The sequence below is a fragment of the Rousettus aegyptiacus genome, unplaced genomic scaffold (genome assembly GCF_014176215.1).
Source record: "Rousettus aegyptiacus isolate mRouAeg1 unplaced genomic scaffold, mRouAeg1.p scaffold_m13_p_3, whole genome shotgun sequence".
NCBI lineage: Eukaryota > Metazoa > Chordata > Mammalia > Chiroptera > Pteropodidae > Rousettus > Rousettus aegyptiacus.
The window spans coordinates 18,625,034-18,650,714 of NW_023416306.1; the positions used below are offsets into that span (position 1 = coordinate 18,625,034).

A 25,681-nucleotide genomic window follows, 5' to 3' on the forward strand; every position below is an offset into this window, starting at 1 on the left:
TCTATGTCCTTTTGACATTCTCCCATCCTTTTTTTTTGTCCCCATCATATTTTACAAGCTTTCTTACTTATTGGTACTAAAATATGTTCCAGGTTCATCTGGTATTTTCTCCACCTGAGTCTCAGCTCCAGTCATCATGAGGTAGGAAGAAGCCCTGCCACAGAATTACACCAGACACTAGCAAAGTGGATGGGAGGGTAGTAGGAGAGACTAACAGAAGCCAGAATGAGAAAGTGATATTCAAAGACATTCAGCACTTTGTATGTCAAAAATAACATTACTAAGAAGTATTGTTTACCAATATCCCATAAGTGTGGGCTTTCCTAAATTTGTTCTTACCTACAAGAGGAATTCATCTCACCTATATTGGAAGGTAAAATGGAACACTAAAAAGCACAGGGCTGTAGAGCATGTTAACTTGGATTCAAATCTCAACCCTGCTACTGACTAGATATATCATCTTGTTGAAGTTTTATTTTTTACCTCTTAGAACTTCAGTTTTCTGAGGTTCCGAGGGAGATAACAATAGTCTGTGCTTCCCTGGATTGTTGTAATTAATTGTAGATATTTCCCTAAAATCCAGTCCACATATGCTAGGTGAGCTTTGGAAATCTCACCCCACAGGCTGGGGACTAGGGGTGGGGCACCTTGGCCAATTGCCTCCCTACAACTAAAAGAAAGTTGGACTTGATAAATTCTCACCAGAACACATTTGCACAGGTTTAACCTATTTCATTTCCAGGTGGTCAGAGCTGTTTTCAGTGATTCCAGAAATTAAAACCACAAGAGCTTAAAAACCACTTTTTTCCCCTCATGTAAAAAATAGTTCAAAGTAGAAAGTCTAGGGCACAGGCAACTACTCAAGAAACAAGATTTCTTTTCTCTTCATCTACTTCAGGGCCAAAGGGTGGAGTTCTTCATATTCATCAGAATTTATGGTATATTATCACCACTGGTCTGTCAAGTAAGTTCTCTCTCTCATTAACTTATGTGCAATTAAAAAAAAAACAAACCCAGTCATATGAGCCAATAAGTCTGCTTTATTTTCTAACCCAGTATGAGTGTTCTGTAACTTGCAAGAAAAATAGTATCCTAAATGATAAAAGTAGGTACAGGGTACAAATGTGAATAAGTCAGATCTCAGCCCTTAGGCAGGGATGGAGGGTTTAAGTTCATTTGCACTCAACAGATTGGCAAAAAGTGAATTCAGTAATAACATCAGACCTGATATTGACTTTAGGTAACAGAAACTCTCATTGATGGTAAGAATACCATAGCTATAATTTCTTTTGGAAAGTAATCTGGCAATGTTTTTAGGTTTAATCTTATGAAATTGCTATTTCTTTAGGTCAAAGTGGTCGAATATCAAGTTTCATATGATTCAACCTAATAGATTAAAAATACATGTTCTTTGACCTAACAATCTTACTCCAGTTTTTTGGAATAAAAGCATTAGAATGTAAAGCTCTTCATACAGGGATACTTATCACAGTCCCATTGATAATGACAGGGCAAAACAGAAACAACCTCAACATTAGGTGAAAAATTGTCATACACCAAATTACGGAATATTACCCATGAACTACATAAGTAACGAGCTATATCTATATCTGTTTACTTAGATGTCATTATGTTAAATCAGAAAAATGGTTCAGAGTACCATCTTTAGAATGATCCTATTTTTGTAAAAACAGAAGGAAACAACCTTCTGTATGTATCTGTCAATGATTACAGAGAAGGGAGTTAAAGAGTAAATACTGCGCTGGTAACCTCAGTTATCTTAAATGGAGGAAATCTTTAAACATCTTTGCGTTGTTTCACTATTTACATGACGTGATTGACAACGATTGGGCTCGTGTGTAATTGAACAAGACACTGTGGGTGCCCGAGACTGATTTAAGGCCAGTGGGGAGGTCAAAAGATTGTTACTGGAAGCTGGCGTTGAGCTTACCACCCGCCTGAACTAGTCTAAGCACTTGATACTTGTTCATTCATTTTATCCATTAAAAAAAAAAACCAAACATTTAATTCTCACAAAGCGCTTTTCTTATCCCATCCTTGCAGATGGGTGAACCTAGGCGGGAAGGGGTTAAGTAACTCGCTCAAAGCAGCAACACTGGCAAGTGAGAGCTGGGGAAAAAAAAAAATTTTTAAATCGGGGCCTTCCTTTGCGTACCGTGCCCTCTGCCGCTGCCCGCCCCTCGCTCCCGCCCTGCCCCTTAGAACTCTTCTGGGAGACTGGGAGAGCTCCTGACCAGGGCTGGATGTTGCAGGGCTGGGAAGGGATCTGGCGCCTCAGGGGGAAGAGTGTTCACTCCTACTTGGGAGAGTTTGTGAAGGACTCACAAAGGAGATGACCCTTGAATTGTCGCGTGAAAGGTAAATAGGTGTCCATAAGGCAAACTGGGGGCCTGTGTGCGGCGGGCCGCTACACGGGCACCCGGGCGGAGGCGTGGATGTCAGTCTACTTTCCAGGCTAAGAGGAGCCGGGGCACCAGAGCCGGCACTGGACCGGGCCCCTGGCCGCAGCCTTTCCGAACTCTGCCTTCCGGACTCCTTGCGGGAGGGTGGAGGCCACCGCTCCTCCCACGCAGCATCGTTCCGCAGGTTCCTTTAGGATACTGGTGCAGGTACAGTACCACCCAGGCAGGGCTCTAATGGCCGTATTTTACTATTGGAAGCGCCCCCTACACACACACACACACACACACACACACACACACACATTCGCACACTCTGATGGAGAAATTTCAATACTGGAAGCACCCCCATCCTCACCCCCACCCACCTCACCACCTCCTCCCCCCCTCCCCCCACGCACACTCACTCCTCGGACACTGATAGCCCTTCACGTGCCCTTCACGTCTACTTCTGGGTTCGCTCGCTCCTCCCTGGGGCAGCCCCGCCCCCTCTGGAACGGGCCCCATAAATTCAGCCTTCTCGGCGTAATTTCAACAGCCTCCTCTCAGTAGCTGGAATCTGCTAATTGTCGTAAGTAAACTTCTCCACCCTGACTCCATTTTTCTTCCCCTGCTGAGTCCCCGGAGACCCTTTTGCCGAGCGTTTGCGCGTTGCTCTCCGTCTCCTTAGGCTGAATAACTTCTGGGTCTTGCGCTCCGAGGAAACTGGAAGTAGATGTCCCGATGCCTCGGGTCCCTGCAGATTCTTGGGGGGATCGGAGACGGGTGCTGGAGGGAAAGACGTGGCTTGCGTGCATATCTGCAGCCCCGCCATAGCTGCCTTCTCAGGGGAAGAGATTGTTCAAGGAACTTGCGGGACTGCAAAACTGGACAAGTGTGGAAGGAAAAAAAGACAGAAGTCGGAATTTCGTTAATGGGCACGGGGGTGGGGGTGGGGGGACGCGGGGTGAGGAGGTGGGAGCCTGGGCAGGTGTATCTGAACTGGATGGACACTGCACCTGGGACTCTCCCTGAACCGCGCCCGCCCCTGCGGCCAGGCCCTTTCCAGGGGCTTCTGGGGACCATCAGGGCTGCGTTTCGGACCGCCTGGACCTCTAGGCCACAAGTGTCCTCTCTCGCGAGCACTGGTCGGGAACAGAGCGAAATCGCTAGCGGCTGCGGGCTTGTTAGCAGCCGATTCACTCGTGGGGGAGAAGCAGATCTCACTTGCAAGGCAAGTCAGAGCAGTTGGAAACACCTCTCGGTTTTGTGTGGAAGCCAAGTTTAAAGCTATACAAATCCTTGATTTTTCCTCTGGTGTCAGAGAAAACTGCCTGAAAATCGAGCAGATCAGCAGCGCCACCCAGTGGTGTTCAGGTGTTCCTGAGACTGTCTTGAGCACGGGTTGCTCTATCCATCTGAAAGATAGGAGTGGACTTCTGATCAGTTCTTTGTATTTGATGCTATTACCTAAGATTTGCTTCATGTGCGGTGAGAAACGGAATATTTGCACGTCGAGCTGTTCATTGCCCTAGAGAAATCTTTACAATGGCTGGGATGAATTTCTGTGTTGGTTTACATTTTTCCTGGCCTTGAAGGTTTCTTGAGGAAGCCTCAGTTTTCTCTTCTGTCCACTGGCAACAATAATAATGGCGATCTTATAGGGAAGTTAGGATAAAATCAAATGATGCATATGAAGTGCTTAGCACAGCAACAAAAACATAATGAATATTAAATGTGATTAATGTTGCATGATAATGATGAGAAGTAGATGATGGCTAATCCTGTCTGGCCTCAGTGCAATGGCTAGAGAGCTGGTCATTTCACTGCGGTTGACCACATATTTACTATGTTCTAGTTGCTTCAGGATGGTTAAGGCTAAGAGATGGACCCTGAAGAAGCACTTTGAAGGCTACCCTAAAGATAGTGACTTTGAGCTGAAGACAGTTGAACTCCCACCCTTAAAAAATGGAGGTAAGTCATACTCATGAGATTTGAGTTGGAAGAGACTATATCAGTTAGCCTTTGCTGCATAAAAATCTACCCCCAAATTTAGTGACTTCAAACAACAGTCATTTATTAGAACACAATTCTGTGAGTTGGCAGTTGGGCTGGGTTAAGTTTGTGGTTCTTCTGTAGGTTTCATCTGGGCCTCACGGACATGTCTGATAGTTAACAGGCTTTCTGCTGAGGCGCACGTTTCAAACCTCTTGTATCATGTTTGCTAATTCACTTGTCAAAGCAAGTCACAGAGCCAAGCTCAGATTAAGGAGAGGGAAATACACTTCTTGATGGGAGGAGTGACAAAGAGACCCACATGCAGATATAGGAGGTATTTGTGGCCATTATGTAATCTGCCACACAGACTTTTTCAGGGTTCTCTGTGTGAAGCCTTGATGTCACATTGGAAGATCACTCTTCTTTCCCGATAATGGAAACTCATGCTTGAGTGCATTATTCTTCATGACTTTGACCAGACTGTGGGCAGTGTTTTCTCTCTGTCCTGGTGATACCAGTGACGACAGTGGGCTGGCACTGCCTTTGCAGAGCTCCGACTATCCCTGTACACAGACAAGACTGGGAAAACCTTCATCCTTCACTGAGGAGCCTCCCGTCCACTTGGAGAAAGTGGAGGGAGAAGGCAAACCTAAAGAAATCTGAGGGAGAGAAATAACAACACACTTCTTAACATGTTTGGAAATTAGCTTTGTAGAGCAGGCTGTAATAAATGTTACAGGTAGGTAAGCTTTGTGCAGAGGGTGTGCAGTCAAGTAGCATGGCTAAGTTATCAGTCCCATCTAAATTGCAATAGCCAGGGCTCAGCTTCAAAATTCCAGAGAATGTATGCATACAGGTCACTCCAGCAGCATGCATATTCTTTAATACCAACTGGGGCTGGTAATGAAATCCTATGTGGGCACTGTAACGTAATAGTTACAGATGCAGCCCTAGGCAAGCTACTTAACCTAAGCTTAAATAAAATGGAAACAATAATTGTTGAGCATATCATATGAAATATTCCATGAAAAGCATGGAGTGCTGAGTAAATAACATGGTGGTGGTGATGATGATGGTGGTGGTGGTGGTGGTGGTGATGGTAAAAGGACAAGGACAAGGACAACAACAGCTGTGCCGGACCAAATGTAAGACCCCTCCTAGTCTCCTTAATAGAAAGCACAGATGTGAGGGCAGCCCTGAAGCAGAAAGATTATCTGTGTTTATTTAGAATGCCAAAGTCACCAAAGGCACCAGGCCTGGGTTTTCTAATTACCTATGTAATGCTTTCTTTTGTAGAGGTTCTGCTGGAAGCTTTGTTCCTCACCGTGGATCCTTACATGAGGTATTATTTTCTTTTGTTGTGTGTTAAGCTATATTTTGAAGTTAGTTCATCTTTTAAAATACCCAACTGATTCAAAACAGTCATTTCCCCCTAATTCACCCAGTACAAGTACCAGCGAAGGGATTTGTGGGTGCTCATTTTTTCAGGCAAAGGCCTGAGAAGCTTGGTTTGGGATTACCTAGCCCCTTTATTTCACAGTCATCTCCTATCTTAATGTCCACAATTTGCCTCTCATCTCTCACCAGAGTTGCTTCCAGAAAAATTAAAAGGAAAAAGAAACCAAATTCCAATTTGTCCATTTCACTACTAGCAAAGAATTTAAGTAGAGGAAGATGCTAAGACTAAAATTAGATTTTCTTGCCTTCCATTTACCTGTACTCTTTTAATTTAGGTAATCTGCAGCTGACTCAAACATGTATACTCAGTAAACAACTCTGGGAGGGGACAGAATAAAAACCTTCATGGGCCCCTAACTCCTCAGTAATTTTTTACCTAGGTAACTAATATCATCATCATTCCTTTAAATAATTTTTTTCATAGCTGATTAATAGAGATTCAAAGCAATGACATCAGCTGGACGTCCTACAATTCAACTCAATTCTGACACTGTCTACACAGAAGTTACACGGATTAAAGTAAAAACTGTCCACCCCTCTTCAGGCACCAGTTTGCAAGACTAGGTTGTTACCTGTGCTCCTGACCAACTGGCTATAGAGTAGACATTCTAAACCCTCCACCTCTTTGGGATCGATTAATTGGCTAGAGTTGCTCAGAACTCAGTAAACCAGTTTACTTGCCAAGTTACTGGTTTGTTATAAAAGGACATAACTCAGGGACAGACAGATGGAAGAGATGTGTAAGGCAAGATATAGGGAAAGGCTCAGAGCTTCTATGCCATCTCCTAGGGTGCCATTCTCCCCAAATCTTCATGTGTTCACTAACGCAGAAGCTCTCTGAACACTGTCCTTTTGGATTTTTATGAAGGCATAATTAAAACACTGGCCATTGGCTATTGATTTAACCTCTAGCTCCCCTCCCTTTCCAGGAGGCCAAGGGTATTGATAGGACTGAAAGTTTCTACTGTCTAGTCATGTGGCTGTTTCTCCTGGCAACCAGCCCTGATCCCTAGGTGGACATACTTCCCTAAAGTCTTCTCATTAACGTAACAAAAGACACATTTAACGCTCCAACCACCTAGGAATTTCCAAAAGTTTTAGGAGCTCTGTGCCAGAAATGAGGACAAGGATATAGACCAAATATACATTTCTTCTTAGAAATCAGTATCACAGCTAGTGTTAGGGGTAACAAGTACCCAGTGGTACCTGGTTATGATTTGAACGTCATTGGTAGAAAATCAGCCACAGCTGAACAAAGTAGTCAGTTCCTTATGTTCATTTCACAAAAAAAATATTATCAGTATGCTTCTTTGGGGTCACAGAGCAGAACTACGTCTAACAGTGTTCCTCCTGCATTCATTACACCTGGTTGATTGTACTGCTCTCACGTACCTGAGTTTTATTTCTTCACACACTTCTCTAGCGGTTTTCCATTTGGCTTGAAATTCAAGAGTTTTTCCCAGATGCTCTAATGTATTAAGCATGGAATTTTTTCTTTTTTTTCAGATTGGTGTCCATGAAAGAGGGTGATACGTTTATAGGGGAGCAAGTGGCCAGGTAGTTGCTTCCTTTTGTCTCAGTGTTTGGAAAATATGTCTTCCCCTTTCCCTTTTGTTGGGCCCTCTCTCCGTCCTTTGTGCCTACAGTTTTTTCAGCCTGTGTTCACTCACTGATCGTGGAAGCAACTTGGAAAATCTGCCCTTTTTTCAACTAGTTGAGAGAAAGGGAAGGCTGTGAAATCGTAATCATTTCACTTTCACTTTACTCTCCTTCCATTTAATTACTGAAAAAATTGTATTCATCCAGTTTGTGATTATCATAAAAATTCAAATAAAACAAAAATTTGTATCTCTCTCAGAAACAGAAAGTTCCTTCATCATCTGAACATTAAGAGATAACTGTTGTTAATGCATTATTATTTCAAAAATTGTTCGGTATACATACTAAGATTTATACTTTAAAAAATGGGATTAAATGCCCTTCAACAAATTGCTTTTTCTCATTTGACATGTCATGGATATCTTTGCTCATAGTATTTCAGTATACTACTTATCTTTTAATGATTGCACATTATTCCATTGTTACCTGCCATTTAACTAATCTACTGATAACCGTTTCCAATATTTTTTACAAATTGTTCTGCAAAGAACATGTATGCATTTATATGTGTCTGTGTGTCCTTTGCCCGCTTGGATGAATATTGCTGAACATTAAATTTCCAAAAGTATACATTCTAGGAAATGTATGTCTTTAATTTGAAAGGATGATGCTAAATTTCTCTTCAAAATGATTGTATTAGTATCCACGCCTACCACTAGCATATTAAAGAACCAGTCCACATACCCGTATGCCCATTGCTTACCATCAGTCCTGGCAATCTGAGATGACTACGTTGATCCTTCATGCTTAGTTTAATTTGCATTTCTTTCATTATTAGTGATGTTGACATTCTTTTTTTAAATTAATGATCAATTTCTTCTGTGAATGATCAGTTTACATCCTTTGCACTTTTCCGTTAGGTCTTTTCATCTTTCATATTGATTTGTAAAAGCTTCTCGTATGTTAGGAATCTTACTTTTGCAGATATTAGGGTCTTCATTTATCTTTCTCCTATGTCCAATCTTAGTTTAAAATTTTTATGTGATAACATTATTGATATTTTTAATTATGGCTTTTTGGTTTTGTTGCATGATGAGAAAGACATTCTCCCCTCCAAAATGGCTAAAATATTTATTCAGGTTTTCTTCCAGTACTGTATTCTCTAATTTTTCACATTTAAACCTTTGAGTCATTTCATTTCTATTTTGGAATAAAGAGTGAAATGTTAACTTTATGTCCAAATGGCTAGCAAGTTATACCATTTATTTAAATCTAATTTGGATTTTTACTGGGATTTCAATGATTTTATAGATTCATTTAGAGAAAATCAGTATCATCACAATATTTCTCTCCAAGCACAAGGTATATGCCTTTAGATTTATCTATTTTTGTCTTATGGCCTATTAACAGTTTTCTTCATATAGGTCTTACACATTTCTTGCTAATAATCAAAGAAGTGAACGTGTATTTGTTATTACTGAATTGGTAATTTTTTTTTTTAGATAATACCCAGTGTTTAGATAATACCCAGTTTTTTTTTTTTTTAGATAATACCCAGTGTAAAAATGTTATGATATTCTCATACATTGAGAGTGGAAGCAAAGTTGACATAACCTTCTGGAAAGGAATTTGGCAGTATACAGCAACAGTTACAAATGTTTTAATACTCTTTGACCTAGTTATTCCATTTATAGAAATATTGCCACAGAAAATAATAAATTTTTGTGAATATTAATTGAAGTATAATTAACATTAGGAAAAATACTGGAGATAGTCTAAATGTCTAATAATGGGGAAATAATTAAATTAATTACAGTTTTGGAGGATTCTTACTAATGTGAGAAAAAGTATATTATGTAGACTTGATAATGTTGAGAGAAAAAATTACGTTATAAAACAATTACTTCAATTTTGTAAATATATACATATATATATTTAAAAATTGTCATTAAGACTGCCATATAATGCATCAAAATATTATCAGTTATCTTTATATTATGGGATTGGAACTGATATTTTATATGTTTCAAGTTTTCTAAAATAAATGTATGTTATACAACTGTATAATCTGGGGGGAAGACAGTAAAGAATGGTAAGAGTGAGAAAAGATGGGAGGAAGAGAATCAGCAAATAAGACAGAAAAGCAGCAGTTTCGAGGGAGAAGTAAAAAGCCTGGAGAAATTAGTATCCTGGACACAAGTAAGGAAGAGTTTTGGATGACCCCGAGTGTTGAAATCATTAGAAAGGTAAAATTAGGTAACGAATGAAGAGTGTCCACTGGATTTTGCAGTCAGGGGTATTATGACCTTAGTGGAGGAGTAGGGGTGGAAGGCAAGTTTCATTGGCTTATCAAGTGAGTGTAAAAGGAAGGAGAGGGGATGGAGGATGTGGAGAGAAGATGAGATTATAAAATGGCTGAGTTGAGCACACTTACTGGCTGAGAGGACGGGACAGTAGAGAGGAAGATGTTAAAGATTCAGGAGAGAGGAAGGGCTAAGGAAGGGTTGGAGGGTGACTGTTGAAGAACAGAAGAGGCCGGTGTTCAGGGCACCTTGAGACAGAAGATGGACAACTCTTGCTTAGAAAAGTGAGTTAGGACAGGGACAGATGCTGGACTAGTTGAGCTTCCTCTTTGATGGCTCACGTTTTTTCTAAAGAAGGAGGAGAAACCAGTGGCTAAGAATTAAAGTGGAGATATATGGGCAGGGTATTCAATCATTAATATCAACCTCAGTGCTCTTTTGTATACACTAACCACAGAGCATCCCCACTCCCTTGAAAGGGACAAGGTTTCACATGTCTTCATGTCTTATCTTTCAGAGTTGTGGAAAGTGAAAACTCGGCTTTACCAACAGGAACTATTGTACTGGCCCCTTCAGGCTGGACAACACACACTATTTCTGATGGAAAAGAACTGAGAAGGCTGCCTGAAGGGTGGCCAGACACATTACCACTCTCTGTGGCGCTGGGAGCCGTTGGCATGCCAGGGTGAGTTCTGTGGATATATTTCATTTGTTTGAATGCCTGATGCACTGGATTTCCAAAATTTGTTCAGAACTTGGTCAATATGAAGAGACAAAACATTTTAGGCTCAGGGGCTGATTAGAGAAGATGAGGAGACTACGAAGGGAAGAAAAGTGAGCTAGAGTAAACCTTGGGACTGAAGGAAAGAGTGGGAAAATCAGGTCAGAGACCCTCAGGTACAAAGAGGAAGCAGCAGTGAGAAGCACCTTAGGGCATGATCCCTCTCAAGTATCTGGCAAATGTTAGCACAAAGACATCACCTCCTTCTGTCCCTGGGAGGGTCTTAGCTTCACTCATCACTCTTCTGTGCCTCCATTTCAGAATTTAAAAAGGGAAAGAGATTTTTAACCTACCTTGGCTTTTCTGTATCTGTATCCTTCCTCACTTTTCCTTCTACACATCTGAGTTTCCTGCGGAGTAAGGGGACCTACATTTTAAATAACTGAGATGAATCACAAGTATAGTTGTACAGTCACTCAGCTTGACACAGATTTAAAATATTCAAGTGTCCCTCGGCCTCAGGAAGTTCTTCATATCCTTCAGAAAGACTCCTGGTCACTTCATCCTGTGTCTACTCTCCAGGTTCCAGCTGCACTTTGGACTTCGAGTTTTCTTCTGTGCCTTAGAGAAGCAAGGTCAAGTAAATTCCTTTTGGAGTCTCCAGAACTTTCCTAGCCTGGAATTCATTTATTTCTGTTCTTTCATTAAGTTGTGTGATCTTTTTCTTTCTTCCTTCTTCTCTTCCTTCCTTGTTTTTTCTTCCTTCCTTTCACTCTCCCTCTTTTGTTATCATACTTCGAAGGATTTCTAAAGAATGAAATAGAAATATGTACCTCAAACAATCAGCCTCTAACCAGTCCCATACACACCAAGTTCATATTCCACTTAGAATTTGAACTCCTTGGAATTGCCAAAGCCAAGAGACATCATTATGAAGTTAAAAGATGCTTAATACCTTGTTACATTAAATTTTTAATTTTTTAAGATTGTCCAGCCTCACAGATTGCAAGGTTGCAAGGAACTTGTCAGCTTACAATCCGCCCCCCCCCCTCCTTTTTTTTTATACCTACAGCACCTGATCTTCCTAGGTGGTCTCCTGTCCAAGTACTAACCAGGCCTGACCCTGCTTAGCTACCTGGATCAGGCTTGTTCACGGTGGCATGACTGTAGACTATTAAATTAGTGGGCACTGACCAGAATTTCAGCACCTCTCTGTCTTTCCTACCTGCTCTGCGCCCTCTACCAGTGGTAGCTCTTCCACGCACCTTGTTATGCCATCCTCTTTCTAAATTGAGCCAGGTGTTGGAGGGGAGGGATAAAGGTGGATGTTAGGAAACCTCAGAGCAAGTCTCCCATGACTTAGTTGGAGAGAAAGTAATTGCAAAATATTAGGAGTTCCTGACTACTAAGACAGAGGATAATTTATTCCTTGTACGTATTTTTTATTCATCTGTTCCGAATCCGTAAGAAGTGCACTTTAATGTCAAACAATCAACTTTATACCAGTTGTTCTCAATGACTGAGGGGGAAGAGTTATGATATACTGGTTTCAAGCCTGCTCTAGTGACACAACCACCCATCCTTTGAAAATTCCTGCCATTATGAGCCACTTATCAATGGGATAGATCGATCCTTCAAGAATGCTGGGACTTCTGATATGGACTATATCTGAAGTTAAACTTTGAAAGCTAGGGTTTTTTTTTTTTTTAAGTTATCCAAGCTTCACAGATTTACCGTTCCCCTGAAGTATTATTTCCTTCAGTAGGACCTCTCTTTTCTCAGCTGAGTTAGAACAATTCAAGTGTTTTGCTCTCCAGCCTATTCATCTTATTAAGTTTTGCTTAGTCCAAAGTATACCTTTAATTTTCCTCTAAATTTATTTACTATTGGCTTCCATCGTCATCTTATTTTTAAAAAGAAGCAATGTGTAGGAAAGGCCTTGTGTACCTTAGGTTGATATGTCTAATTGAAAGTATGTTGGGAGGAGAATTTTGGTTGTCATGAGTGGAATGACACAGTTAGAAAATGTACCCTTTGCTGCTCTTTTGGGCACTTGCCCAGCACACTCTGGTATCAGCATTCATTAAGGGAGTAGCTCTCAGTTGCTAATATTCATAAGAATCAACTGGAGTCTTTTTAAAATTCAGATTCTACATCCTAGCATTCCTGAACCAGTGACTCTGGGGTAGTACCTGGGGATCTAAATTTTTTATAAACATTCCAGGTGATTCTGAGGCAGGGGGTGCTCCATCCATCTTTTGAAGAACACTGGGTAAGGGGATGATTAGATATTTGGGCCCTTAGAAAAAGTGCTGGCTGTGCCTTTCGCTGCCTTCCTTTCAATGCTTGACTCTCATGGGCTCCCAAATATAGTCAGAGGCTGAGTAAGTTTAAGTTATGCCAACACATAGATTCTGTTTTATTTAGAAATAACTTTACATGAATTTGTCTGAAATTTTACGAGTGTCTTAATAATCACCATAATGGGTATAGATTTCATTGGCTCAGACATAATGGTACCAAAATATAACTTAAAAAATTTCTACTACTGTACTTTATTTTAATTGCTCATTTTGGCTGATGTAGTAAATTAAAACCTCAGTTAAACTCAGTGATTTCTCACATCACTTGAGGTTTCAAACTCAGATTTTCCTTTATCTTCTCCATCTGGGTGATACAAAGCTCTAAAGGCTAAGTTTAGTGTCAGTTGAGTGGGAGAACAACTTCTTGGTCTTGATCTCTCTTAGTCTTCGGCTTGTCTCCGGCTCAAAGAGTAACTTTTCCCATTGTGTCCTCAGGCATATGCCTTCCCAAGCTGTCCACTGAGGTGTGATGGTTTCTTCAACCAATCCCCATCAACACTGTCCAAGCTGCTTTTTGCAGGCCTAGTAGTTCTTTCCCTACAAGCTAACTTCAACACTCCACTTGGGCTGAGATGGGGAAATTTCTGAAGTTCTTCCTTACCTCTTTGGTTTCATGCAAAACTCGAGGTGGTTCTCTCTGACCCTCTCATGCCTAGACACCTCATACCATTATATCTGCTCTGTGATAGCTGGCACCGTGATGACATAGGCTTTCTCCATGATGCCTGCCATCTCCCTAGGACTTACATGGAAATGAGGTATAAGCTCTCTATTCTTGGATACCCATAGTTTAAGGGGGACCTGTCTTCTTTCACTCCTGAGATTTGACCTGGTGATGGACAGGATGCAGACCCTTTCCAGCCAACTCTCCATTCCCTCCCTAGTTCCCGTCATCTTTATTCCTAGGGCAGGTGAGGAGGTGGACCATATTCATTTCCTGTTGTCTTTTACCTAGACTCATGGCAGTGGGCTGCTGAGAAGGTCTTTGAGGGATATCTGGATGAATTATAGGGGAAAGCAACAAATCTATTCACATAGCCATAATTTTCTTTCTTCAGCCTAACAGCCTACTTTGGCCTATTTGAAATCTGTGGTGTAAAGGGTGGCGAAACAGTGATGGTTAATTCAGCAGCAGGAGCAGTGGGCTCTACTGTGGGGCAGCTAGCTAAGCTCAAGGTAAGTGTCTTCTTCCAGTAGCAAACATTTACTCAAAACCCATAGTGTACACTAAGAATGCAACAGTGAACACAGCAGATCTTCCCTACTCTCAGGGTATTTCATCTTGTTTAGAAGTTGGAGATTGAGAATGATTGAGAAATGGGGGGAATGAGGAAAATCCTGTAGCAAAGATGACCCGAATATTATTTGACAGCATTTCAGATATCAAGTCAGGAACGGCCTCTGGCTAGAGTAGTGAGTTTGTAAGCAGTAACCACTATTATAATTTTTACTGAACATTTCTTGTTACAACTTGATCTCCTCTCTTTGTGATTGCCCTTAACAATAGAAGGGGGGACTTGAGGTCAACCAACCAAAATTCACTGCCCACATGATCCCACTGCAAAAACAATGGCAAGTCAGCCCAGAGTGGCAGGGTCATGGCTTGGTAACTAACTCATGGGAGGTACCCAGTCCATGGAAACATTGGCTCTGCTTTGGGCAGGTATCTGTGCTCAAGAGCTCTGATCTGATGGTGGGAGTACAAGGCAGCAGACACCTCAGACAAGGTCTGGATGTGTCACATAGTAGGAATGTTCAAAGGTGATGTGGCTTGGCTGGTCCTTTGCCAGAAGCTGGGATACAGGATTCAGGGAAAGAGTTAGGTAGAATACAGATGAGTACAGGGCTACAAGCAACAGCCCAGGATTTGGACTGGTCTCCAGATTTTGAAATACCAATAAGAGATGAGGCTACCACAGAGGTTGCAGGAAGAATTTATTTATATTAATAAATAAATAGGAATAGATGTTGAATTTTATTAAATGACATTTCAGCATTTATTAGATTAACTTAGCAGTTAATGAATAACATCAGTTTTCCAATGTTGAACCATTCTAGCATTTCTAGAATAAGCTTTATCTATGGTATATTATGGCTTGATACCTTAAGATTTGATTTGATAACATTATAAATAGAATTTTTGCATCTATATTCATAGATGAATTTGGTTTAAAGTTTTTTTGTTTGGAACTTATGTTTAGTTTTGGGTTAGACTAAATTTACAAGACAAATTAGTAATATTTCCAATATTCAAAATGTAAATGTTTTATTAAAACTCTAAGAGATTTTTATTTCCAAAGTTTGATAGGACTTACCCTTCAACCTATGCTTTCAGAAACTCCACTGAATACTGTCATGCTAAGAAATTTGTGCTTAATCCTTAAAGGAAGAGATAATTAGTTCTGAATTTTAGAGCAATCACTTTGGCCTTGGTAGGAGAATAGTTCATAGGGGAAGAGTACTAGAGACAAAAAGTCCAATTAGGGGCTATTACAATATATTATTCAGATGAAAATTGTGACGCACTGACAGTGAAGACTGGAAGTCAGAGCTAGCTTTTAAGAATATTTGGCAAAAAATATTTGGTGATTGGATGTGGATGTTAAGAGAAAGAAAAGCTTATCCTATGACCCACATAACTCAGGTTTGGGTAACTCAGTGGTATAATTCACTGCAACAGCGCGTAGAAGAGGAACAAGTAAAAGCAAGAAAAATGTACATTCCATTTTAGACACACTGATAATGAGGTGCTACAGGCTATCCAAGTGAAGACTCATAGGTTATTGGAAATACTGACTGGGAACTCAACTCAAGAGAGAGGCATGGCCTGGAGTTTATAGATGAGGGAACCATTTGCATGAAGGAGGCAGTGAGGTCGTAAGAGTAAATGAGATTATCCTTTGAGAAATTATAAGGTTAGAAGGAAAAAGGACATAGGATGGAGCTTTTGCAAAATAGTCTTTTCTCGAATCATAAGGAATGGAGGAAAGTATATGGCAGTCACAGTTTGTACAGATACATACATGAACACAAAGCTCTTTCCCCAACTGAAAGTACACAGTGGCTCATATTCTGGTCTTCACGATACATTCAGAATACAAGGCAGCTTTCTGAAGAGCTACTTTGTATGTAACAGCATCATCTCTTGTCTCATCCTGAAAGTGCTTTTCAGAATGCTCTCCAGTTTCTCTCTGATTAAACAGCATCTAGTCCAGTGCTTTGGGCCAAATCAAAAAATAAGGGGGCAGTCACCAGGAGAGCTGTCTATAATATGAGTCCCAGAGCTGAGAGCAAAAAAATAGTCTAAAGAACCATTTCACCAAGAGATAGCATACAAGTCAATGCAAAGGAAGAGAAGTCCGAAAATAGGGAAACAAGAGTCAAATGAATGTCGTCAAACCAGTGGTTTGAGATAAACTGCAAACCACATCAACATAGAAAGGAACTGTGGGACTGTCAGAGGCAAGCTGAAGTTATGGCTGGGTTGTAGCTGGCTCAGGGATTAAGTTCACTTATGGGACATTTTGATCCATGGTGGTATCCTCATATATATGGCTCAGCACTTAGGAGGGTATTCTTGGGGAACCTGACCATACCAGAATAGGAGGGTAGATTTTGTCCACGCTTGTGGCTTATAAATCGTTTCTACTTTTCTCTCCATTTAGGGCTGCAAAGTGGTCGGAGCAGCAGGGTCTGACGAAAAGGTTGCCTACATGAAAAAGCTTGGATATGATGTTGCCTTTAACTATAAGACAGTAAAGTCTCTGGAAGAAACTTTGAAAAAAGCTTCTCCTGATGGTTATGATTGTTACTTTGATAATGTAAGTACACATTAGACAATATCTGATGTATTAACAAAGCGCTATACAAGGGAACACACTTCTGGAGTTTCCATCTAAAATATTTGGAGAATGTACATATGCCTTAAAAAAAAAAAAGCTTTATTGAGGTATAATTCACCAATTTAAAGTGTAACAATTCAATAGTTTTTAGTATATTCACAGAATTACACAACCAACACCATCCTCATTAACAGTCACTATCAACCTCCCCACAAAAGTGGTCTTTTGTGACTGGCTTCTTACATTTAACATGTTTTCAAAGTTCGCCCATGTTGAAGCATGCATCAATAATTCATTTCTTCTTATGGCCAAATAATATTACATTGTATTGCTATTTCACATTTATCCAGTATCAGTTGATGTGAATTTGAGTTATTTATATTTTTTGGATATTCTGTGTGTAATGATGCTATGAACATTCAGGTACGAGTTTTTGTGTGGATATATGTTTTATTTCTCTTGGGTATATTACCTACAAATGGAATTGCTGGGTTATATGGTAACTCCATGTTTAACATTTTGAGGAACTGCCAAACCATTCTGCAAAATGGCTGCACTATTTTATATTCTTACCAGCAACATATGAAAGGAAACCACACATCCTCACCAACATCTATGAGCTGTCATTTTGATTATGGCTGTCCTAGTGGGTTTAAAGTGATAATTCCATTGTAGTTTTGATTTGCATTTCCTTAATAACTAGTGATACTGAGCATCTTTTCATGTGCCTTTTGGCCATTTGTGTATCTTCTTTGGACAAATGTATGTTCAAATCCTTTGCCCATTTTTCAGTTGGGTTATTTGTTGAGTTGTAAGACTTTTTTATGCATTCTGGAGTTCCTATCAGATAATCAATTCTTGGTATTCCTGGTAGTTATGTTCTATAAAGTCACCACAGACACTAAACCATTATTGCTCCTAGGAAAAGCATGTACATATACACACATATCTTACTTAGATTACAATGTTAAATCCTAAAAACGACTCTTCCTATCACTTCCATTTTCTTTATTTTACAAAAGAGAATAGGAGGTTCAGAGAAGTGTCATGTACCTTGCCTGAGGCTGCCCCCCTAACTAATCCTCCCAGAGTTGGGAGTCATACCCCATCCAACTGGCCCCAGAGCCAGAGCTGCTTGAACTACACTGCACTGCCCCCTACCATCTTCACCTTCTAGTAATATCCTATGAGAGCTGAGAAAAAGAAGGCAGAGCCATGGTCCTGTTTGACTTTAGCTAGGAACCTTGCATTTCTCGCTGCTGTGCACATGTCTGCAAATGACCAGGGAAAAGCTCTGAGTGTTGATTTTGGTTATAAATAAATTTTAACAAGTAGTCCACTTCCGCAAATACAAAATCCACTAACAGTGAGGATTGGCTCTGTATGGTTTGCAAATATTTTCTCCTATTCTGTTCTTGTCTTTCACTTTTTTGATGATGTCCTTTAAAGCACAGAATTTTCAATTTTGATGAAGTCCAATTTATTTTTTCTTTTGTCACTTGGGCTTTTGGTGTCATGTCTAAGACTACCCAAAGTCATGACGATTTACGCCTTTGTTTTCTTCTGAGAGCTAAAGCTCTTACATTTAGGTCCATGTTGCATTTTAAGTTAGTTTTTATGTATGGTGCAAAGGAGGAGTCCCGCTTCATTCTCTTTCATGTAGGTATTCAGTTATTTTACACCATTTATTGAAAAGACTATTTTTTCCCCTATTGAATTGTTTTGGCACACTTGTCAATATCAATTGACTGTAAATGTAAGGGTTTATTTTTGGACTCTCAATTGAGTTCTATCAATCTATATTTCTATTCTCACATTGTCTTGATTAATATACCTTTGAAGTAAGTTTCAAAATTGGAAAATGTGAGTCCTCCAACTTTGTTCTTTATATGCCATTTGAGTACTTTTCCATACTTTTGAACTGATGAGAGAACCTCACAAAATAAGGAAGTAAAATTTATAAGTTATATAAAGTATGTTCCTACAGTAAAATGGTAATGCCCACTTTCTAATGTCTCTTTCATACTGCAATTTTCTGCATTATTGTGCTAATTCAGTCCGTTTTGTTGCTGCTAAAACAAGTAATGTGAAATGATGATTGTGGCATAATGATTCTCCTCCTGAATCTTCTAGTGTTTAGATTATTTAAAGGTTTTTTGTTTTTTTTGTTTTTTTGTTTTTTGTCCTGTTTAGGTGGGTGGAGAATTTTCAAACGTTGTTATCCCCCAGATGAAGAAATTTGGAAGAGTTGCTATCTGTGGGGCCATCTCTACATATAACAGTACTCCCCCACTTCCTCCAGGTAATGCACTCATGCACAGGGTTACAGATACGGGAAGACTAGACAGGGAGAAGATTCACAGATATGGTATGAAAATATTATCAGTATTTTAGTGACTATCAAAATATTTAAAAGATTTCCTGATATTCTTGATGGAAAAGTATTTACTAAAGTAAAAATTTATACTTTTATATATTGGTGCTAAATCAGCTCGTATTAGATTTTGTTACAGAGAAATAACAAGATCTAAAAATGTGGAAGAAACACAGTTATGAAAAGTTTTAGTTTTTTGCCTTTTGTTTCCTGCAAAGTTGTAAAAAGACACCTTGGTCTAACTGGTAAAATATTAGAGTTCTTCAGGATATTCGGGATATTGCTGGAGGTGTGGGTGTGGGTAGAGGGTGACTTCAGGTGGGTGAAGGGAGAAGCAGGCTGCCATTTCCCTCAGTAAGTTGTGGACAGTGCTCCCTAGTACAGTGGGACACCCTGGCCTCACCACACTGACAAATCCACTAAAAGGGAAGGAGCATACATTTTCACTCTATTCCTTGATTGTCCTCGTTTTGCTTTCTCTGTGCCTTGCCATGCCCCGTCCCCCACGTCTCTACTCTCTTATGCTCAGACCACCCCCTCTCACGTCCATACTCATAGTGGTCTAAAAGCAGTATCAACTGGAGAACCGTATTCGTTGGTTCCCCATCTCTGATAGATGTGGTACAGGCCTCCTGCTTTACAGATGTGGCGATAGGTGGTGGAGAGGACCAGTGACTCCTTAAATGCTGTTAGCGACAGACTCAAAACAAAGACAGGTCTTCCGAACAACTCATACAGAGTTCTTTTCTGCTATAACAATCCCACGCTTTTGGTGTGATTCCAAATATAACTGTGGTCCAAAAAAAAAAAAAAAAAAAAAACAAGAGAGAGAGAGAACAAACAGGAAGTTTCCAGATTATCATCAGGATGGGGCAACCATAAATAGATTTTTCATTCTGTGATGGTCTGGACTCATGGGAACGAAATCTCACAGCCCTGCTAGTCAACACGACACAGCGGCAATGAGACGTGTGTGAGAGTAGAAGGCACTGAGGAAGGCCAACCTATATGTTCCCTCTTGGCCTGTGAAAAATCAAAGACTTCACCTTCTCCAAGAGGGAAACCCCAGGTTCACTCAGCAATCTTATTTTTAGGGACCTTTTTCTCCCTATATTTTCCCAGTTGATTCTAAGCTAGACTCATGGGAGATCTTCTACCTGCCAATTGAACAAAGCTCCCAGATGCATTTTCCTGACCACAGTCCAATTAGGTATAGCCAAATATTTTGAACCCGGTAACTTGAGTTAGTCTTTTTAGCAGTTAATCTTTGGAAATTCAGCTGCTCAGATAGGGCTTTAAGACGTCAGCTGGCTTTGGACATTCCATTTAATCAGATGGGATTCTGCCCTGCCTCTGATCTCCAGAAATTCTAACATATTCACTGTTAGGATAGCTCAGAGGCAAGTAATGATTTCAGCCAACTTTTATGCCACATTTGTGTTTTGTTCCCAAAAAGAAATCCCCATTCCCATCAGGGTGGACAAGCCCAGAAACAGTATTTCGTCCTCTTCCAAGATGAATAAATAAAGATTCCAGTCTTTAACCCCAAAAGAAATATGGTTTGTGTGGGTCTTCTGAAGCAGAACTCTTTCTGCAAGATCACTCTAGCATTTGGATGTATCACTCTTTCATGTCACCCTCATGTCTCACTCATTTTGCATCACTTTCTTCTAATTCAGGACAAAGCCCCATTTTTCTGACTGCTGATGTAACTTTCTTCAAAGTAGCTAGTGAGAACTTGCAGCTCGAGTGATGCCAGTTATTAAAGATGCTGAAAATAGATTCTGCTGCTCACCTTGGCTCTTCCAGCCCTGACTAGACCTGACTTCCTTGAACTTCAGGTGTCATTCCCTGAGTTTTGGTCACTAAAGATCCTTGGGAAAATAAACCAGGCAATGAATACAACCTTTTCTCTCTCACACAGAAGAGTACTGCCTTACAGGCTGCAGGATAGCCTTGTGCTTTTTCTAGGCCAGTGGTACTCAAAATGTGAGCCCAGGACCAGCAGCATCTCCATCTCCTGGGGACTTGTTAGAAATCCAAATTCTTGGGACCTACTCCAAAGCGACCATCAGAAATTGGGGGAGGGGCCCAGTAATGTCCTTTCACAAGCCCTCCATGTGATGCTGATACCCACGACAGTACGAGACCCACTGTTCAGGCTAACTCTTGGTACCCTGAAATGGCGGGGACAGGGGCAGGTGTGTCATTCTTGAGCAGTGCAGAAATGATTCCATATGTTACCTTTAGGGCCTCTTTCTGTTCTGTTGAACTGTTGAGAAGCTTTTGGTGGACCTTGTTTCTGGCATATGAGGGGTAAACATTGCCTAGTTGCCTGGCCTGTGCAAGGAGTCCAGGTATATTTCCTACTGCTGCTGGAACAAATCAACATGAACTCTGTGGCTTAAACCAACAAAAATTTATTATCTTACAGTTCTGGAGGTCAGAAGTCTCAAATGAGTCCGCAGGGCTACATTCCCTTTGAACACTCAAGAAGAGAGTCTGTTTCCTTGCCTTTTCCAGCTTCTAGAGGCTGTCTGCATTTCTTGGTTCATGGTCCCATCTTCCATCTTCAAAGCCAGCACAAAGAGATTTCCCTCTCTGATCTCTGCTTCCATCATCACGTATTTTTTTCCTGACATTGATTTTTCTGCATCCTTCTTTCTCTTGCAAGACCTTTGTAATTATATTGGGCCCACCTGTATAATACCCAATAATCTCACTATCTTAAGGTTCTTAACTTAATCATTGGCAAAGTCCCTTTTGCCATATAAGACAACATCTTCACAGGTTCTGGGAATTAGGATATGGACATCTTTGGGGCCATTATTCTGCCTACCACAACGTGCATGTTGATTTGTGGGCAGCTTCTTGGATCAGAGAGTAGAGGAGATGGAAGAGAAAGCTTTAGAACAGTCATGTGACTTGCACGGCTTGTTTCTACCACGGCTACCTCCCTGGACCCCGTTGTCCAAATGTGCCCTCATCTTCACAGGCCCACCCGCCAAGGCTATCATCTATCAAGAAATCCGCATGGAAGGGTTCCTTGTCCACCGCTGGAAAGGAGATGTCCGCCGGAAGGCTCTGAGTGACTTGCTGAAATGGATCTCAGAGGTAAGGGGCCCCAGAGCCACTCCCTCCAAGTGCGTACTAGATCCTGTTCCCTTTTGACACTGCAGATTTCATTTCCACTGCCAATACCGGGGTATCTCACTACTCGAATTTTATAACACAGTACCTGGAAGTGCTGTCTATAGTCACTGTCTGCAGTTCCTCTCCTCCCATTCTTTCTTAAATCCATATATGGGGCTTTTGTACTGGTCGTGGGCTTCTTTTCTATCTACACTCTATCTAGCCCTTAGTTCATCCAGCCTCAAGGCTTTAAATATCGATATATTGACAGTTCCTAATGTCTGTCTCTCACCTGGATCTCTCCTGAGCTCCAGGCTTCTCGACACCTGCACTTGGATGTGTGATATACATCTTCGACTTAACATGTTGAAAGTTCAATGTTTTGAGCTTTCCTGCCAAACGTGCTCCATGTACAGATCTCACCAACTCAGGTACGGCACTCCTACCCTTTCAGTTGCTCAATCCAAAAACCTCAAATTTGTCTTTGATTCCTCTCTCTCTCTCTTTTTTTTTTTTTCATGCACATATCTAAACTTTCAAGAAATTCTAGGGGCTCAACTTTCAAAAAAACAGAGAATCTGACCCCTCCTCCTACTTCCATGGCCATCGCCCTGGTCTAGCCACCGTTTTGTCTGGCCCGGATGTAGCAGTAGCCTCTAACTGGTCTTTCACCTTTGCACCCTTACAGACAATTCTCAACACAGCAGCCAGAATGATCTTTTAAAGCATAAATCAAACCGTATCTTTCTTATGCTCAAAACCCTATGAAACTCCCCATTTCACTTAGAATAAAACCTATAAGGCTATATACAATCCGGCCCCCGTTCACCCCTATAATTTCATTTCTTAGTGTTTTGCTCACTTTGCTCACTCTTCTCAATCCCTCCCCTCATCTCTCCACCCCTCTGGAACTGCTTAGTTCTCTCACCAACTTCACATCTTTGCGGGGGGAAAAAAATGTGATCTTAATGAGGCAGCTTTTAAAATGACCCTATTGCAATCCCCCTTCATTTTCAATCCTCCTTATCTTACTTTAATCCATAGTGATTATCATCTTTTAACATATAATTCATTTCTTTATTTATTGCCCATCTCCCTTCCATGAGACTGTAACCTCCACAAGGGCAGCAAGATTCATGCATTTTTTTTTTTTTAGGCAAGGCAACCCTTGGTTAACCTCACAGATTGCAAGGACCTTGTCAGTTTACAATCCCTTATTTTTTGTTTTTTATGCCTCCCACACCTGATCTTCCTAGATGGTCTCCCATCCAAGTACTAACTAGGCCCAACCCTGCTTAGCTTCTGAGATCAGACGGGATTGGGCTTATTCAAGGTGGCATGACCACAGACACATGCATTTTGGTTTTTGATGTATCCTCAGCACCTAGACGAGTGCCTGAACCAGTGTAGGTATTACATGAATACTGTAGAATGAATGAATGTTAGAGGAGCATATATTTGTGCCATGGCTCTTCCAGGTCCTACATTAGAGTCTCCTTACAGCTATGCCTTTAGATCTAGAGGAAGAAGCCAATGCCTTTGTCCTGTGCTGTGATCATTTCTCCCACCAAAACCACGGAGTTTTAGTCAACAGAAATCTGAATAGCCACGGTGCATTCGTTTAGTTTCAGAGGGGGAAAGTGATGTGACACTTCCTAATTCCTGGTTTTATGATCATTTCTCCAATTCGAAGAAATAGATTGCCCCTCTGGCCACCACCGGAGGTTGGCATTTTTCCCAGTCTAACAGTTGCAGTGCTGGGCTGGGCTCTTTCCAGGGAGATGGGAAGAGCTGAATTATTTTTAAGTTCCCAGTGTGTAGCCTCTTGCTCCTTGCTGGTGGAATGGGAGCTAGCACTTCCACGATCATAGCTGACAATAGGAAACCACTGTGCTGCTGTCTCCGACACCTCCAAGAAAGGGAACCTAATTATAATTTTGTTTTTAGTAGCTAGTGAGTTGGCCTAATTTCTCTCTCATCTACTTTTTTTTTCTCATCTCTCCTCCTTTTTTTAAAGACACTTTAAAAATTTTAGAGTAGTTTAGATTTACAGAAAAATCACAGATAGTACAGTTCCCATATATTCCATATCCTATACCCTAAATTCCCTATTATTAACATTTAATATTAATATTCATCCTATACTTTTAGCATTTAAACTGAATTGTAGCTTTCAACCCCTTCCAGGTGCTTTGCCTCTTCAAGAGCAGGAATGAGCTTGGGCTTTCTAGTCAAGGGTTCAAATCCCAGCTTCCTTACTAACTAGTTGAGTGACCTCAAGCAAAGAATAAAGAAATAAATAAGAATAAAGGGTGTTAAACCATCACTGGAATATATAAGGGGAAAAAAATGGTATCAAGTAACTCAGGTCTCCTTAAAAAAAAACAAAACTTGAAAATGTGAATTAGTTCCACTTAGTAGACTGTGCCTTGTAGCAAAAGAGAATGAAAAACCTTCCCCACTAAATGAACCCTTCCCTCCCAACACTCCTAAATGAATGTTAAACACATATTGAAAGAATCTTGGATTGAAGAGAAGACGAATTATTAGAGTGCCATGGTATTCACATTTCCTGAACAGGCTCTAAGGGGTCAAAGAGAGGCAATGAAGCTACGTCATTGGAAGGATGAAAGCGAATAATACCCTGAAGGGTGCGTCTTTCTCCGTCTCCTTCCACCTCTCTTGAGATCATTACATCATTGAACTTTTTTTGTATAATTTACCTAGAAATTGCTTAATCACTTCCTTATGACACTTCCCCTATTGTTGTACTGTGTGATCTGACACCTATTAAATTCTTCTGTGTACTTTGTAATATTTTACGTACATCGTATGTGGATCATGCCCCCCAAATGACTGAGTTCACAGAGCACAAGGCCATGATTTTAGTTCCGAGTGTCCCGTGATGTCCCTGATAAATTTGGAATATGATATTAATCTATTATATTTGTTTTGATACAGGGCAAGATCCAGTACCATGAATATGTCACCGAAGGATTTGAGAACATGCCAGCTGCATTTATGGGAATGCTGAAAGGAGATAATTTGGGGAAAACAATCGTGAAAGTGTGAAAAAAGTGACACATTGAATCCAGAAATCATTTCAATGATTACTTAATTTCTTTTTAATCATTTAGTAAAAATGCATACTGCCTTTATTATCTAAAAAATCAGTGATTGTATTGAGTCTGATCTACCTAATAAAGTGCATTTAAATAGTACGTAATTGGCAACAGAAAATGAAAATTTCATAGGGAACAACAGCACGTCACCTCACTACAGTTCCTTCTGAGTTATGATAAAATAATAATAATAATGACCTTGGAGTGCAAAAGTTAACTGCTTCTGTGACCTTGAACTTCTGATTTTTTATCTGTAAAATAAGGACAGTAAAACATGCTTCATACACACATTATTTATTTATTTATTTTAAACACCAGCATGATGCCTGGCATATCTTAGCTACCTTCCTGCAGAAATTGGTGAATTTAA

At 40.5% G+C, this 25,681-nt stretch overlaps 1 protein-coding gene and 1 pseudogene across 5 annotated transcripts; one reads left to right on the plus strand and one right to left on the minus strand.

Moving 5' to 3' along the window:
* Positions 1–2,237: 2,237 nt before the first annotated feature.
* Positions 2,238–25,410, plus strand: PTGR1 (prostaglandin reductase 1). 5 transcript variants are annotated; one of them, XR_001595047.2, is made up of 11 exons: positions 3,496–3,633; positions 4,258–4,373; positions 5,694–5,739; positions 7,362–7,412; positions 10,275–10,442; positions 13,900–14,017; positions 16,507–16,662; positions 18,877–18,985; positions 22,053–22,171; positions 22,504–22,620; positions 25,151–25,410. XR_001595047.2 is itself a non-coding variant. In XM_016130046.2 (10 exons), the coding sequence occupies exons 1-10, from the start codon at positions 2,354–2,356 to the stop codon at positions 25,259–25,261; spliced, it is 1,020 nt and encodes a 339-aa protein (XP_015985532.2). In that variant the 5' UTR covers positions 2,238–2,353; the 3' UTR covers positions 25,262–25,410. The 5 variants fall into 5 exon arrangements, 4 of the variants coding, with proteins under 4 accessions (XP_015985532.2, XP_015985535.2, XP_015985533.2 ...); XM_016130046.2 differs by lacking the exons at positions 3,496–3,633; positions 22,504–22,620 and adding an exon at positions 2,238–2,379; XM_016130049.2 differs by lacking the exons at positions 3,496–3,633; positions 22,504–22,620 and adding an exon at positions 2,612–2,630.
* LOC118600794 lies at positions 23,421–23,539 on the minus strand (annotated as a pseudogene).
* Positions 25,411–25,681: the final 271 nt, after the last annotated feature.

Excerpts from the sequence above, each read along its gene's own strand:
- PTGR1 (XM_016130046.2), top strand. The coding sequence starts at position 2,354 with ATGACCCTTGAATTGTCGCGTGAAAG. Across the intron at positions 2,380-4,257 it reads CTTGAATTGTCGCGTGAAAG|TTGCTTCAGGATGGTTAAGG; the intron begins GTAAATAGGTGT and ends ACTATGTTCTAG. Across the intron at positions 10,443-13,899 it reads GGAGCCGTTGGCATGCCAGG|CCTAACAGCCTACTTTGGCC; the intron begins GTGAGTTCTGTG and ends TTCTTTCTTCAG.